Raw genomic sequence first — 17240 nt, 5'->3', positions numbered from 1 at the left:
TAGCAAACAACCTCAAACAAGCCACATATACAGTTAATCTTTATTCTCTGAATGCATAGCAAAATAAATCAAAGGTATAAATCATTAACAAACGATCTGTGCATCCATGGTGTACATTTGCTTAATTGCTTTTAAGAGCTTTCATTCTGACTGTTGATCAAAATTTATATTTATGTTTTTTCTCGGCGAATTCTTCCTAAATTTAGATTAAGATAATCATACTATGATTAGCATACAGGCTCGTGTACTATAAATTCCAATTCAGTATATTGTATATAAAACCTAAATATATTCCTGTCATTTGATTACAGGTAGTCAAGGACCACTCCATTAAATTTTGGAGGCAATCCGGACCAGGGTCCCAGTTCTGGACCACTTTTTACTATTATTTTCAGACCTGAGTGGTAAAAGACAATTTTCAAAAGCCGACAAGCAGTACTCTTAAAGTAACAAGTAAACTGAAATTGCATTTTCTTTTCCAAAAAACTTCATTTTTGTACAAGAGGCAAGAGTTATAATTTGTGATTTGTAATTTTAAAACATAAAAACATAATTTGATTTAATGTACAGTAGTAATAGTTTTTAAAAACCTTTTTTTTTTTCAAAGGCCCTGTTTCTGCTGCCAAAAAAATATTTTTTTAATACCGTATTAATTAATTATTAATTATTAAGTATTTTGTTTCTGCTGCCAATAAAAAATACCATATTTTTTTAAACCTGCAACATGAGGTCAACATCGTGTTTTTATTTTCTGTCGCTATTAGCTATTTTACACACGTGTATAGATATATTCGGCGAAAATGTGGAGCGAAGACGTTATGGTATTTACTATATAAATCTGTGTGGGGAGGGAGGGGGAGGGGAAGTTAAATTGTCCGGCCAACTAAAAGGTAATAAAAAGGACAACCACATTTATTATTTATTTATTGCAAATTAAGGTTAAAAGGATGGATTTTAACACGACTACCCAAGAAGTATTGTTAGCAGAAACGGGGTACTAAAAATACCGTATAAAAAATACCGTATTTTAATACCGTATTTTGAGCAGTTGCAGCAGAAACAGGCCCAAATTCACCTGTTTGTTTTTGGCGTTGCTGTTCTATTGTTAGTCAACTGAAACTATTCGGCTAGTTGAAAGGCTGGTTACATAACCATTACACCAAATTTGCATTAAGACACAAAAATCTTATGTAGGTGAATTATACAGTAGGCGGCGGTATGCACTCTCAGAGTGCCGTTTTAGTTCTAATTGTTTCTCATTAGACCAGTAAAGATTCTGTATTAAAAGTTCTAAAACAATTGGTATATATTTTTTGGAGGACTGCAGCTTTAATTAAATTGTGTATCGAATATTAAATAATAGTATTTATTTGGTCACCAGGATTAAAAATAAGCTAAAGCCCAAACAGATTCTGAACTCATTATCATCATTGGCTTAGCATCGTGTATTGGAGCATTGGTATGTACTCCCTGATGTAAATGACAGATAAAGTAACACTAAAAGTTAGAGCATTTCCCATGAGTACTTTTTTTTACTGTGATATAATATGTACAGTGAACTTAAGGGTGTCACGAAACCTAAGACCACGAAAGCTAAGACCCCCTAAGACCTAAGATCACGAAAGCTAAGACCCAAGACCTAAGATTACAAATATTTATCTTTCGCACCTGCCTTGTATTTTAACTCCCAACATTTATTCTGAATACCACACCTTAGAATTGGCACTTTTATGAAAAAGAATCACATAAAAAGTAACAAATACATTTTTAAATTGATCATTTTACAGACGTTTTTCTCGCGCACACACACTGTTTGCGAATTTCGCATGACTAGCCTACAGTACAGTAGCAGTAGGCCTTCCACCATGTTCAATGTTTTTGTTTCTATGGAACGTCAAAAGAGCAAAAATTATATAGAGGGCTGAAAACTCTGTGGAGTCCATCTACAGTGTGGATGGAACAATGTAAAATTAAAATTGTAATGATAATAGTATAATCATGCAAGTACGAAGAAATAAATACTGGCAAATAAATTTTAATTTAAAAATCATGATTTGTTTCGTTTTCTTTCTGTTTTTATACTTGTACTATTATTGTTGCTCTTCTGGCGCTCCATAGAAACAAAAACATTGAGCATCGGGGGAGCTCGAGGAGTTACAGTATACAAAGAAACATGTCTGTAAAATCATCAATTAAAAGGATTATTTATTTGTTTTTATGTGTTTCTCCGTCTGAAAGTACTTATAAATCCTAATTTTAAAGTGTGGTATTCAGGATAAAGTTCGTCAACAAATTTGGAGTCAAAATACAAGAAAGGCAGGTGCGTAAGAAAAACATCCTCTGAACCAACACAATGGAGTAAATATATACCAACAAACAACCCATCAAGTTTGTTTGTTGTAAAGAAAAAAATATACATTTACTCAACGGGCGAAAATAATGTAAATTTATCTATGTTTTGCGGTAGTATTTAATTATATTTATGGTAATAAATGAAACCTACTGTGTTTAAAATTATGTATGGATAAACAAGTATTGTTTTTAAGCTGTAGTATATCTTAGAATTTGTAATCTTAGGTCTTGGGTCTTAGCTTTCGTGATCTTAGGTCCTAGGGGGTCTTAGCTTTCGTGGTCTTAGGTTTCGTGACACCCGTGAACTTAATTAATATTCATTAATGGGTTAGGCCTTCCAAAATATTACAACTAATGGTTACATTAGTTGGACATTCCTGTGGTACAATCACTGGATGGTCCCCTTGCCCCCTATTTACAAACCAGGCAGATTATGAAGAAAAACATATTTATCAATGTCATTGTCAAGAGTATAATTAACAAGAGTGAATACAAAAATTAGCATCGATTATTTACTACGGTGCTCATGGCAAACTACATAGATACATTTTATTGGCGTACCTTAAGGAAGGTTAAAGGCCAAAATATATTTCCAGTTATGTTTATATTAGTACACCTTCTATAATAGTTTGATTGTTTTGTATATGACAGGTCCAAAAGCGGATACGGATCCCCTAAATTTTAGAGGTTCAATTAATCCTGTGATATATTTGTGTGTATGCACAGAGTATACATGACATGCCCACTTTTAAAAAAATCTGACAATCCACATAGTTAAGTTCTATTGTATAGATATACATCAATTCTAAATGTATATGTTAAGTACATAGTGCTTTTAATTTAGTAATCGTTAATTAAATTTGGGAACTAGCCTGAAAAATTCAGCTTTAGCATATTTATTTCTATTTCAAATCTAGGGCAGATCCAGTGGGAGATCCAGGGATTATATCCCCCCCCCCCCCCAATTTTACAAGGTGCCCTTTTTTTTAGAGATAATAAAAATCACTGCAGACGCCAGAAACTCGAAGCGCATAGGTTCCTGTTCTAGAAGACCCCAAAAAACTTCTCAATGTTTACATTTTATACACGGTTCACATCTAAATTAAGTAGCCAACAGGGTCTTACAAAAACAGAGACCTTGGAACACTGCAGAGACCTGAGACACAGGTCTCTGTTCACAAAAACTTCTCAATATTACTTTTTAGACGGGGTCTGTTAAAAAGTTTGTCAAATTTTCTTAGCTCAGCCCCAACCATAGCGCTGGTACTGGATACTTAAAAATTTCGTTTCATATTTCGAAGTATAAGTCCAATTTCTGGGACCTACTGTAGCAACTCTATTTCACCCAGAGACAGCAACCAGCCTACGCCTCTGGCCCTATATAACGTAATATTGAGAAGTTTATGGGGTCTAGTATATTTTTTTAGTTTTCACATGCCTACACACACAAGAAAATACTCATTACATGATGCTGTGTGCATTATTATGAACCATTTTTAAAAATTTAAAATCAGGATCCTATTGAAAATAAGCTGTATCCTGGTATGTTGTTTAAATAAAAGAAGAAAAAATAAGAAGAAACCCCAGTTGCGCTGAATTGTTGATTTAATGGTGAATGATCGGCGCTAATTTCATTGATCCATGGGTATCAATTTTTGTTTTCAAATCCATCTTTACAGTCAGTTCTTCTCCATCCTTATAGATAATATAAATAACACAAACCCCCCAGCGCAAGCCCTTCTTGGGCGGCCACATGGTGTACGGTATTCGACTAGTGATCTATCTCCGGGTGATTATAGCATGGACCTAGCGTACACACTTCTTGGATACATAGACACTAATCGAATACGATTGTCCACTCGATGTTGCGGGTGCGAAACTCATGAATAACAAGTTAGAAAGAACTTGTTGAGGCTGGGCGCGGCCGAGCCTAGGCCTAGGTAAGAAAAAACCTAAATAAAGGACGCCGTTGTAGATATAACAAAATTATTATTACAATAATATTGATTACAATTTTTTTTTAAATTGTTTTTATGAATATAAGGTGCGTCTTATACATCGACGATATAAAAAATACCGATATTTTACTCTCAGTTAGGAGGTGCGTCTTTTACACAGGTGCGACTTATACACTGAAATATACGGTATTGAAATTTACTGTAATGATGAAAATAAAGCTTGGTTCCCACTAGAACGTAACGCAAGGACGCAAACGCAACGCAGGCATTTTAACCAATGACAAGCGAAGTTATAGATAGTTAGCAATCACAAGCGAATAAGCCATCGCTTGTGATTGGTCAATTCATTTGCGTTGCGTTACGTCCTTCTGTTGCGTCTCTAGTGGGAACCACGCTTAAGTGACCCAAGTTATTCACGCTTATGAACATGATGATGTCATCAAAATGAAAAAGATTGTAAATTATCCAGAAGACAATTGATTGACCTAGACAATATCAAAATATTATATCAAAAGGAAATTGAGGTACAGATAAGCGGAGATGCGCTTTATGAAACGTGATAAGCTATGACAAAAGAGACAAAAATCTTATATTTATATTCGGGTGGCCATACGATGATGCCACAATGTCCGGTTAGCCATACTGATGCATGATACGATATCTACAACTCATTAACTTCTAGAATATGTAATAAAAATTAATTTTAGAAACTATGACTGTGTAAAAAAGACATAATTTTGACCAATTTTTTAACTTTTTTATCAAAAACATGCACGAATTGTCTAATTCGACATGCTCGTATGACATGATTTTTAATCGAAATGATTTCGAATTTTGTAAACTTACTAAATAAGGATGGAAATACATAATTCATGCAAAACAATTATGTTTTTAACTAATTATAAAACTGTAAAAAAGCATTTCAATTTAACCAAAATAGACCGGGCGTCCAGAGAATTTATTCATGTGACAAGCCAGAAAAGGTTTGATGGCAGTTATGTAGATATATGATTCAATAATCAATATTGCTGCCGCGTCAAGAGCCACACGGCTAATTCCCTTTGCATTGTAACTGTTACCCATTGGGATGCACAAAAATACCATTGACAGCAACTTTATCCTGTAAGTTTCCCCAGACAGTAGCCCAAAAATGCCTGTTGAGCCATACAAGATTTAATCATGCCACATGTCAAAATCCCTTTTACATTGTAACTAATAATGTAACACTCTGACCATCAGGTCAACAACCCTTTTTCACTATTTCTCCCTACTCCATCTATTAACATTCCTAGTGGTTTCTTCCTATCCCTAGGTACTCTTTATTCACTCTCCTATAACCCACATCCTTAATCAATTACTGTTTCCTCATCATCATGGAATGTTTCCTTTACTAAATAGTCCCCTCCCAGTACATGCATATTAATTAGGACCGTTCCTTAAAATATGGATGTACTGGTAAGAGAAGAGGACAGAAGGAAAAGAGCTTGGTAGAATAAAACATTTATAATAGAGAGAAGGAAAAGAGCTTGGTAGAATAAAACATTTATAATAGAGAGAAGGAAAAGAGCTTGGTAGAATAAAACATTTATAATAGAGAGAAGGAAAAGAGCTTGGTAGAATAAAACATTTATAATAGAGAGAAGGAAAAGAGCTTGGTAGAATAAAACATTTATAATAGAGAGAAGAAAAGGTATGTAATATAGCCAGAACAGACTGTATTACATTGCATATTTAAATAAAACTGTATCTGACCATAAACCATATGTGCTGTTGGTACATTTTGTGACTGTGGGAAATCCTGCCGCTGAGACTATATGATATAGTAACGGATACACTAAAATACCACCGTTACAATACCTTTGGATATACAGAAATGCCATTGACAGCAACAGTATCCCAACAATTTCCGATTCCCCCCTAACTCGAAGTCAACTTTCGTAAGCGCCAGCCAATCAGTGACGTGGATTATGTGACGTTGGCAAGAAGGTCAAAGCTTGGAAAGGTGAAAGAAAGTAGAAAGTACCGTATATAAGAATTGTTGACAATAAATAAACCTGAACCACGATGTTGTTCAATTCGTGATAGAATGTAATAATTTAGGTGGATGAAATACAAAATAGATGTGAGAACTATACAAAATTGTCTTTCTTGTTACTTAAATATAATTATATAAACATAGTAAAAATACGATATAATCTGTAAAAATAATACACACAGACGGACTAAATTAAAGACGTTATGGCAATAAAATTTCATAAAATGTTAGAGAACAGTGTCATCATCAGGATCATCAGGATAACAATACGTTCACCTGGTATATAGTTTGCATTCAAAAGCAGGTGGGGGAAAATTACGTAATGATTTTGTTTTAATTGTATGATGAAGGTAGGTTAGGTAATAAATTAATAATATATATTTATTAAATTCACCGTAGTGTTTGCTTGAATCTAAACACAATTTATAGGCATATGATAATTTGAGGATGAAAATAAATAATTATTAGCCTACATCAAAACCGGGTAAAAAAAAACCAATAGATAAACTGTATATGTAAATAACATCGTAGGCAAGTCATGATATTCAACGTTCATCAAATAAAGATCATCATCATCAGGAATAAAAAATAATTAGAAAAGCAGACAATTATATAATACAGTCTAATCACAAACAATAAGCCATGCAGGGTGGTACAAAGAAAATCAAAACAAAAGGCGGCAGACACAAAAGTAAAACTCCGATAAACAAGCTCTCCAGGGTGGGTAAAATCATGGGATTGTTTAAGCAGCTCATAAAATAATTCTCAGAATAAAAAGATTAAATTTGTCGGCGATTATCAAAAGAAGAACTGATAAACATTTTAATTAATAACTAATTAAGATTATGTAAACAAATAGCCTCACTGCACTGTTTATGTTTTGGAAAATGGCCTCCTCTTTTCGCGCGGAATTTATGAGCCGATCAGAAATCATTTCTTGTTATCACGTCATATGTGTTTTAATCGCAAGGAAAAATTTCAACTCGACGTAAGGGCAAGAAGGACAGACTTTGCAATAAATTCAACTTTCGTAAAGACGGAATCAGCACATGTAATAATCTAAATTTGTGCGGTCCAATGTCGACGTTAGTTTTTAGTCAACTGATCAGAACGCAAGCGTAATCGTAAGAAAACGACGAAGCTGAAGCAAGTCTTACGTCGACTGGAAACCAGGCTTTAACTGTTAAACATTGAGCAATACGAAATTATAATAATTACCGTATATATAGATATATGGTAATTATGTGAAAACACACGATTTTAGATCTGACCCTATGGGATACATTGTATTATAACTGTCACAGATTAACCCTAAAATGGCCGTCCTCCTCCAAAATAAATCATTTAAAAACATAAGATGCCTAAATGTTTTAATGTGTCGAACAGTCGGCCATACTGCGTTGAAACACCGGTTCTCGTCAGATCACCGAAGTTAAGCAACGTTGGGCCCGGTTGCGTTTTGGATGGGAGACCGTCTAGAAATCGTGGCGGGTGCTGTATATACTGGAGAGTGATGGTGTAATGGTAATATCGGACTAGCATGTGATAGGCATGGGTTCGAGGTTATCTGTACCATACTAATTGCATCCTTAGGCAAGATGCTTTACTCTCATTGCCTAATCTGGTAGGCGCTGCACTGCTGGCTGCCGTGGGTCCGTGGAGGGCCTAATCCTAATTTCCTCACTGAGGACAAATATTAATACAAAATACAAAAAAAAATACAATGACTAAATTATCATCGTCTTCTTCTTTGTCCAATCATCATTCCATGGTTTGCTTACATATTATATGATACTTCATAACTATCTGTATCAGATTGGCCATATTATTCGCATATTTTGCTTCATATAAGTTATCAGCATCACATCAAATATAACATTTCCCGGCTTTTATTCTCCTGGCAATGTTTAGTGGTAGCGATGGCCTTCGAGGCACATCGTTATAAATCCAAAATTCAGCAGATGCGGATTCTGGGGTGTGTTATACTCATAGGGGGCAGTGAAATAGATATTTTGCGGAAATAAAGTTATAGAGGAATAACTAAAGCAAGTTCGTTTAGTAAAAGCACTATTCTTTCAAATTGCATGTTATAGTAGGCCTATGCATATTAAACCTGGACACTGACTATTTCCACTGCAGGACGAAGGCCTCTTCACCAATTGACCATTTACTTCTGTCTCTAGCTACTCTTTGCCATGCAATGCCACCATGTGTTGTTAGTTCATCCCTCCATCTCATCTTTTGTCTCCCTCTGCCTCTTTTGTAGGTTCTTGGAGTCCAATTTGTCAGTCTGACTGTCCATCTATTGTCACATCTCCTGGCCAAATGTCCTGCCCACCTCCATTTCTTTGATTTCTTATTATGTCTTGAACTCCTGATCTAAATCTGAGATTTGTATTTGACACTTTATCTTTCTCTTTTCTACTCTTTCCATTGCCCTTTCTGTTACTCTTAGCCTTTTTTCGAGACGCTTAGTAATGGTCCATGTTTCCGAACTGTAGATAAGGGTTGGTATGATGCATTGGTTGAAAACCTGTCTTTTCAACGAGATAGGTAATGATGTGTCGCGGAATATGTATCCCAAGGAACCGAACTTTGCCCAACCTAGCTGGATTCTTCTTTTGATCTCCTCTCCTGAGCTATTTATGAAGGTTATTTTCTTTCCAAGATAGATGTAGTGGTCAACTACTTCCAAATCCTTTCCAAGTACAGTTACTTTGAAGTTTTGGTGTTTGGTATTTGACATGACTTGGTTTTCTTTATGTTCATTTTGAGACCTGCCTTCCTACTTTCTTTGTCAAGGTCCTGCATCATTTCTTGAAGTTCTTGACATGTGTGGCTTAGGATGAGAATATCGTCTGCAAAGCAAAGATGTGTTAATCGTTCACCATCTACTAGGATACCTTTGTCGCTCCAGTCTGTGTTCTTAAAGACCTCCTCTAGAGCAGCTGTGAACAATTTAGGAGATATTGGATCCCCTTGCCTTACTCCTCTGAGAATTATTATTATATTATTATATTATATCAATATTTATAAAGCGTCAATTCAAAGACCGAGGTACAAAATCAAAGGCGCTGGGCATGTTAGTGGTCAAAAAAATGAGTTTTGAGCAATTTTAAAAATAAGGCAACAGAAGAGCAGTGTTTAATTTGTGGTGGGGAGTGAATTCCTGAGTGTGGGTGCTGCAAAAGAAAACGATCTATGACCAAAGATCAGTGCTTTTTTTTATGATATCATAATTGGGGTATGCTACATAGATGAAGATAAATTCCAGCATTCTGTAGTATTAAAATAATAGGTTTAAAGAAAAACGCTTTTTACGTTGGCTATATAGAAAAGATATTTTTGCATGGTAAAAAATCGAGCGAGCTCGGAAGTCAGGACGTCCAAAGTCATGGATTGACCGGGATAAAAATATTAATTGGACAACATAGAGTATATCATCAAACTGATGACCGACGTACTTAGCGATTCATCATTGCATTTTCGAGGAGCCGTCAGACATGGCTGACATATCGATATATTTTGCAAAGAAAAGATATTTACCGTGCCTCATTTATGTAATGCTCCAAATCCTTAAATCTGGTATATTGCATGCAATTATTTAAAAATATTCTTTTAATTAACTTCTTATATACTGTATAGTTGAAATCACCAGAACGTATGTCAAAATGAGTGCTCTCGTTCAAAAGGTTACTCTGCCGTACCCTATGTAACTTGTTGGTGGGACAATGTTAAGTTTTATGACTTATACCCTGTTTGGAAGTACGTACAGAAATTAGCAATCCTAGTTCGACTAATGGCATCGAGAAAAACAATTACATTTTAAGATAGTCAATGGTATTTTCGTATATTCCCTGCAATGGAAAGTTAAACAATATGCCGTGTGGCTCTTTGAGTTATTATTAGGGATTGGAATCGGCCTACTATCTGGGGCAACTTACAGGATAAAGTTGCTGTCAATGGTATTTTTGTGCATCTCAATGTTTAACAGTTACAATGATTAAATCTTGTATGGTCCAACAGGCATTTTTGGGCTACGGTCTGGAGCAACTTACAGGATAAAGTTGCTGTCAACGGTATTTGTATATCCCAAAAGATAATAGTTACAATGTAAAAGGAATTTGCTGTGTGACTCTTTGCATGATTGCCAACGGGCATTTTTGGGCTACTGTCTGGGGAAACTTACAGGATAAAGTTGCTGTCAATGGTATTTTTGTATATCCTAATGTGTAACAATTATAATGCAAAAGAAATTTAGCCGTGTGGCTCTTCGCATGATAAAATCTTGTATGGCCCAACGGGCATTTTGGGGCTACTGTCTGGGGCAACTTACAGGTAAAGTTGCTGTCAATGGTATTTTTGTGCATCCTAATGTGTAACAGTTACAATGCAAAAGGAATTAGCCGTGTGGTGTGTAATTGCTGTTTTAACATTCTATACACACATGCGGACTATGTCCAACAACTTTTATCCGTTTGGCTTTTCACATGATTAAATCCATTTTTTACCCCTCCTATTTGGTGTCCCCAGGAAAAATTTACAAGATATGACCCGGCAGCAATATTGATTATTGAATCTTTGCCATATATCTACATAATCAGCCCATCAAACCTTTTGTGGCTTTTCACATGAATAAATTCTCTGGGCGCCCGGTCTAAAAAACTATTGTCTGACAGACTATTTTTTGCAATAAATTAAATTTAATTTTTTGGTAAAAGTGAACACTTGTTGTCATATTCCATTCAGCATGAATATTAGTGATTAGTTGTGAGAGAGTTCCCAAAACTTGTAACAGTACTTTTAAATATCAGTTTCATTTGGTAGTGTATTGGGGAGAAACAAGGCCATATACATGGCTGCAGTCATGTGCTCAAGTTAGTATTTACCGACTGCCCAACCGACCGACTGCCCAACCGACCGACTGCCCAACCGACCGACCGAGCGAGCTGTAGAGTCGCGACTAAAAAAAGCCTAATTTAAATAATACTGCTGGTGACCATTGTACAGTGAAAATTAAAATTTTCACTGTACTATTGACTATTGACTATTGACTATTGACCTACACTTCTTCAGCAGTGGTTTTCTCTTCAGATCAGTTACATGTTTTCACTGATAAAGCCCGGGAATTCACTTATATCATTGCACGACATACGTACAGATATTGTTACATGAAAATAAATTAAAATTAAAATACTATACTAAGAAACTTTTTTTTTTATAAAAAAATGTTGAAAAGCAGGCAGTTCAGGGTTGATAGTGGGACATAACGTAAAAAATTCCACCAACTAAACTAGTCAACCAGATATGCACCATACATTTTTGGAGTTAAACATGCGATATTGATGTGTTTACATAGACATTGATTCCAGCTCGTACATAAGGAAACAGCATGTGTACCATAATGTTTTACATTAAAATTCGTAAAAGATAATATAGAATAGAATAACAATTATGCAAAAAAAAAAGAAAATCATTAAATTAACCTTTGTCCTCTACAAAAATATATTTTGCTATCTCCTTGTATTATTTATTACAATAATGCTTTTAAGCAATAAAGAAGTGGCCATTCTAAAATATTCCAAAGTTTCTCATAAATAATTTCCTCACATTCAGGTTACATGCATTATCATGCAATAAACCTTATTGATTTTGTAAGAATATTTCTTTATTAATTCTGTATTTTGTCCATTAATTATCTTGAGATCAACTTCGTCAAGCAACATCAATTAGAGTATATTCCTTAGGGCCGGAATCAGTCTAATAAGCTTTTTACAGTGTGCAATAGAAGCGGTTGACGGAATTAGGCTTTATGAGCATTAACATGAAAATGAAAATTTGAAAATCTAGCATAATATTTCACTAACAGACATACATGAAACAATGTAAATGAACTATAAATTAATAGGCCAAAATAAAAAATATACAATATTAATAACTAACTTAATTAATAACTTTTTATTGCAGCAAACAAATTGACTAAACCATTAACCTATTTAATCAAATTAAATCATATATCTTGCCGCCTCAGCCTGACCATGGTTAAGACAGATGAGAATATTTTTGGAATATAGACTAGGTTCTTGAGAAAATGGCACATCTTAAAATGTCTTCCAGTCAGGATAAAATTGAAATACAAATAGGCTTACTACCACCTGAGGTGACAACATTTTAAAAAATATTACGGGTAGGCCAATATACTGTTTCTAGAGCTTTAAAAATACTGCACCGACCAATATTGGATTGGTATTAGGTAAAGTTAAATATATATTTTTGCATCAGAAATTTCACTTCAACTTGTTTGAATAATTAATTTCTTAATAATTAATGCCACAACATGTAAATCCAACTGAGTGAATTTCTGTGACAGAGAGAAGAAAGCAAAAGACTGTATCTTGTATCTGTGTCACTCAAAAATGAAAATGGAAAATCTAAACTAATTTTATAATGAATGTTGGACATATAAGTTAATTTATGATTCGTAAATTTGAACAGAAACTAATTGGCTAGTTCCGACCACTAAATGATGTCATAAACACCATCTACACAGCTCTCTATTACTACTCATGTATATCTCAAACAGTCAATGTATCATCAACACTGCAATTTAATACTGTTACATGATACTTAGTTCAGAAACCATAAACAAATTTATAGAATTGACTGGCCTCAACTATGGTATACAGTAGTGTTATTAAAGCATTAAATGACCATACATAAAACTACCTAGTTTCAATGTAAAAACTTCATTGACAGTAGAACTTGGCACATATGCTAGTTTTAAAACTACTTTTCAAAGAGTCAGAACAGTTGTCAAATGTATTATATTTTTTATTATATAAAAATGACCCAGTTATCTGAAGCTAGTTTGTTGTATTTTATTTTCTTATGGTGTTTTCAAAGCAATTTTGCAGGAATCATCTCAAATTTTCCAACAGATGTTACAGTTGCAGAGGGAAGTAAAATTCAGATCATATGTATAGTTCAAGACTTAGAGAATGATGAAATTGTATCATGGTTTAAAGACTCGGTAAAGATTAGCGAAGGAAAGAACATCTTACAACAATCAAGTCGCTACGAGATTGATGTTGATAAAGATAATGGTCATTATTTTCTCATTATTGATCCAGCTAAAAGAACTGACAAAACATCTAAATATTCTTGTGGGATTTACAAAAATGGTGAGAAGATTACAATTTCAAAAGATGTTAAAATCACAGTAATTGAAATACCAAACCCAGATTGTCAGAATAGACAAACAAAATATAGAAGTGGTGAAATGTTACGTTTATCATGCGAATCAGAAATTGGAGTTCAAAAACAAACATTGAGATGGATTACAAATGGAACAGAACTTGAATCATTGCTAAACAAAAAAAATAATAAGATTTTGCTAACCCATCAACTTAAACTTACTCCTGAATTCAATGGTAAGATATACATTTGTAATCTAAAAGCTGCAAAAATTGAACGAAATTGCACTGTTGGTCCACTGAATGTTGTTTACAAACCACTGATTGAGTTAAATGGTGAAATCATGGTTAAACAAGGAAGTGTGTACATATGTTCTGTAAAAGCTAATCCGAAGGTAATTTATTACAAGTGGATATTTACACCAAATATAAGTGAAAGTCAATACCAAATAGAAACTGGTGATCAGACACTAAGATTAAACCAATTATATCCAAGTCAGAATGGAACGATTATGAATTGCCAAGCAACTAATGATATTGGTAGTTCCACTATGTCAAAAATACTATACCTACCCCCTTCAAATAATCCAGATCCAATCTCAAGTACAATTGATACAGGTCAGGAACAAAACTCTGGAAAAATGTCATCAACCAAGATATTATCTTTTGTTGGATCCTGTTTGTTACTGCTTGCTTGTATTATGGCTGTTTTATTATGTATATTTGTTGCTCATTCAAGACGGTATCTACCAGGGGTACGTGTCCCTCAACCTGATGTTTACTTTATGCCAAAAGACAGCATCTCTACAATGGACAGGACTTCAGCACAAATTGCTGGTGTATGGAAGAGATCAATAGGTACTCAAGTAGGCCTACCTTCAGATCTTGATAGAGAATCAATATACTTAGAAATAGGTGAAAGAAAAACTATAATGTAAAAATTCTTATTTTGAAATTTAAATTTGTAGTTTATTTTGTTTTATGATGATTATAAAAAGCCTTTCTTCCTGGTTTAAAAAATAAGCTAAATTGACTTGGCCTACAAAATTTATAATGAAACGCTATGGAATGCTATCATTCTGCTGATGCATTAGATCTGTCATCATAATGCAAATGAGAAAAAATATCTGCTTGATTTTATGTGTATATAAATTAGCTGCTAACAATAATAATACAGGGGTTAAATCAGCAATTTATTATTTATTATGTTTCATCACAGATATCTGCATTTTTTGCAAATAATTTATGTTTCAGTTTTAATTTAATTTTCAACGAATAAATCTGTGAACTGCAATCCGTAGATCGAAAACGTAAAAAATCGGTATTATGCACAGTATCGATGTGTGAAATTTTAGTAGTAAGTCTACATACTTCTAGTCAATTAAAGTAAGTAAAATTAATATACAAATTTCATAATGATGATGAGGATGGGACAAAAATAAATGAAACATATTAGCGGCCATCGTGTTGGATTTTCCTGTATTTCAAAGTAATTTTTTATGAAACACGCATTTTGAACAGACACATTTTGTCACGCATTTAGCAGAACTATATAGTTATTATTTTTATCACAATTTGAGAGGAAATGCATTCAAATTAATTGGTATATTTTTAAAGTTTAGAACATTATTTGAGTATTTCGTTAATAAACACCACGCATATCAACAAAAATACATAGTATCAGGGAAAAATTACAATTTAATTTTTTCTGGTCTCTCGCCGTGACAAAAGATGGGCGATTATACATCAGTCTGACATGACACAGTGACATTATGTTATGTGCTTTTATCCATCATCAGTTCAATTTTTACCCTTCAAAAAAGGAAATTTTTAAATAAAATAAATTCAAGAATCACAATGAAAATAACGTTGAATTACAGATTAACGAACAAAAGAGTAACAATGCAATCTAATAATGTTAGCATTGTTTACCATACTGGAAGTGCGTTATTATCAGAGACTGCCCCCCGATGTTTGCATTGTTTACCATACTGGAAGTACGTTATTATCAGAGACTGCCCCCCGATGTTTGCATTGTTTACCATACTGGAAGTACGTTATTATCAGAGACTTCCCCCCGATGTTTGCATTGTTTACCATACTGGAAGTACGTTATTATCAGAGACTGCCCCCCGATGTTTGCGTTAAATGCAAAATATGATCGCATGCACATTTTTTTAACTTATAATTATGTTATATGACCATCTACCTGAAGTTTATGTGTAGATAATTTAATTGATATCTAACACAAGCAGTTATGAAAATATGATGGAAAAGATGAATTTAAAAATTGCGTCTCGATGACATCACGGATGAGTAATCACATAAAGCTATGATGGCCTATTTTTTATGTATTGTAAAAAAAGAAAATCATTGACATTGAACTTTTTGAAATATACATAAAATACATAAAATCTGTGGAGAAAGAAATAAATAAAGATTTTGTAAAATAGCAATAGGTGATCTTTTATTTAATTCTGCACGGTCTTTTTCTGCCATAATATGTGGTTATAAAAGCGCACTCTGATAAAAGTACTTTGACAAATTATTAAAATAAAAACAAATTCTAAATAAAATTCAGAACTACTGTATTTAGGGCCATTGATTTGTTATATACTATCCCTTCACTTTAAAATATATGTACGGTAGGCTAAAAAATGAAAGCAATAGTGGATATGGAACTTTAGACTTTATTTTTTACTATTCAGATTTTATGAAAATAAAAGACACTAAAGAAAAATTGTGCTGTGTGAATTAGATAATGCGCGCAAACACATAACGAAAGTATATAATGCCAAACTATATTATTTTGGGTGTTTTTAGTGGTGTATTATTTATTTGATACATAGAGATAAAATATAAAAGTGGACAAAAATCTGAATGAAAAACACATTGCTGTGGAAACGTGAATTGTTAAGTTTATTCATACATTTTATTTTTATTTTGACACTGGTTTTGATATTTAGGTTATATGCATATCATGCATATAACCTCTTGATTCTGTCAGGATCTTTATTTATTTATTTATTCTTTCCTTAGCACTATTTTGTCCGTCAATTATCTTGATATCAGTTTCATCTAGCTAAGTCAATTTTTCAGAGTATATTCCTTATGGCCAGGAATCGATGTGGTTATGTTTTCATGGTGCGCAATCAAAAATGACGCGGGATTTAACGAAATCACGTTTGTAATCATATCTTCACAAGCATGAATCACAATTAAACAAAATTTGGTACTCATAAATGTCAGGTCATATTTCATATGGCAATACAATTACGTGCGTAGCGCATATAACGCTTGCGCACGCGCACTTAAAATGTTCAAAATTGTCCAAATTTATTTTCGATGAAATTAGAGTACGTTTCAGGCAATTTTAGGCGTTTAAAAAATTGCCATGAGTGCGCAGATTTTTGCGTTAAACGTTAATGCGCACTCTTTTTACCCGATTTCTGTTTTACAGTCTTTCTTTAATAATATCATCATATTTGATTCACTTTTCAACTCGAAATTGCATTATACGAGCATGTCAAAAGTGACAGGCTACGCACGTATAAGTTCAAAATGGTGAAAATATGCTAAATTTTTTAATTAATATACTGTATATCGTCAGAATGCTGGGGAACACCTATTTTTTATTTCATTTTCTTGAAGTGTATGTATCATATGTATGATTTATTATCAAGTTAAGAGAACAAAAGTTGA

At 33.6% G+C, this 17240-nt stretch overlaps 2 protein-coding genes across 2 annotated transcripts in view; both read left to right on the top strand.

Annotated features, from left to right (window-relative positions):
• Nucleotides 1-504, top strand: part of LOC140044963 (intraflagellar transport protein 20 homolog) — a 121127-nt gene extending 120623 nt beyond the window's left edge. Inside the window, exon 5 of the mRNA XM_072089688.1 lies at nucleotides 312-504. Coding sequence (XP_071945789.1) covers nucleotides 312-334 — 23 coding nt within the window. The 3' untranslated portion in view covers nucleotides 335-504. The remainder of the gene's footprint in view (nucleotides 1-311) is intronic.
• Nucleotides 505-13189: 12685 nt separating this feature from the next.
• Nucleotides 13190-16013, top strand: LOC140043274 (kin of IRRE-like protein 1). Its single transcript, XM_072087776.1, has one exon. The coding sequence runs from the start codon at nucleotides 13190-13192 to the stop codon at nucleotides 14474-14476; it is 1287 nt and encodes a 428-aa protein (XP_071943877.1). The 3' UTR covers nucleotides 14477-16013.
• The last annotated feature ends 1227 nt before the right edge of the window (nucleotides 16014-17240 follow it).

This window comes from Antedon mediterranea, chromosome 3, assembly GCF_964355755.1.
Source record: "Antedon mediterranea chromosome 3, ecAntMedi1.1, whole genome shotgun sequence".
Classification (NCBI taxonomy): domain Eukaryota; kingdom Metazoa; phylum Echinodermata; class Crinoidea; order Comatulida; family Antedonidae; genus Antedon; species Antedon mediterranea.
This window is presented reverse-complemented; position numbering and strand designations above follow the sequence as displayed.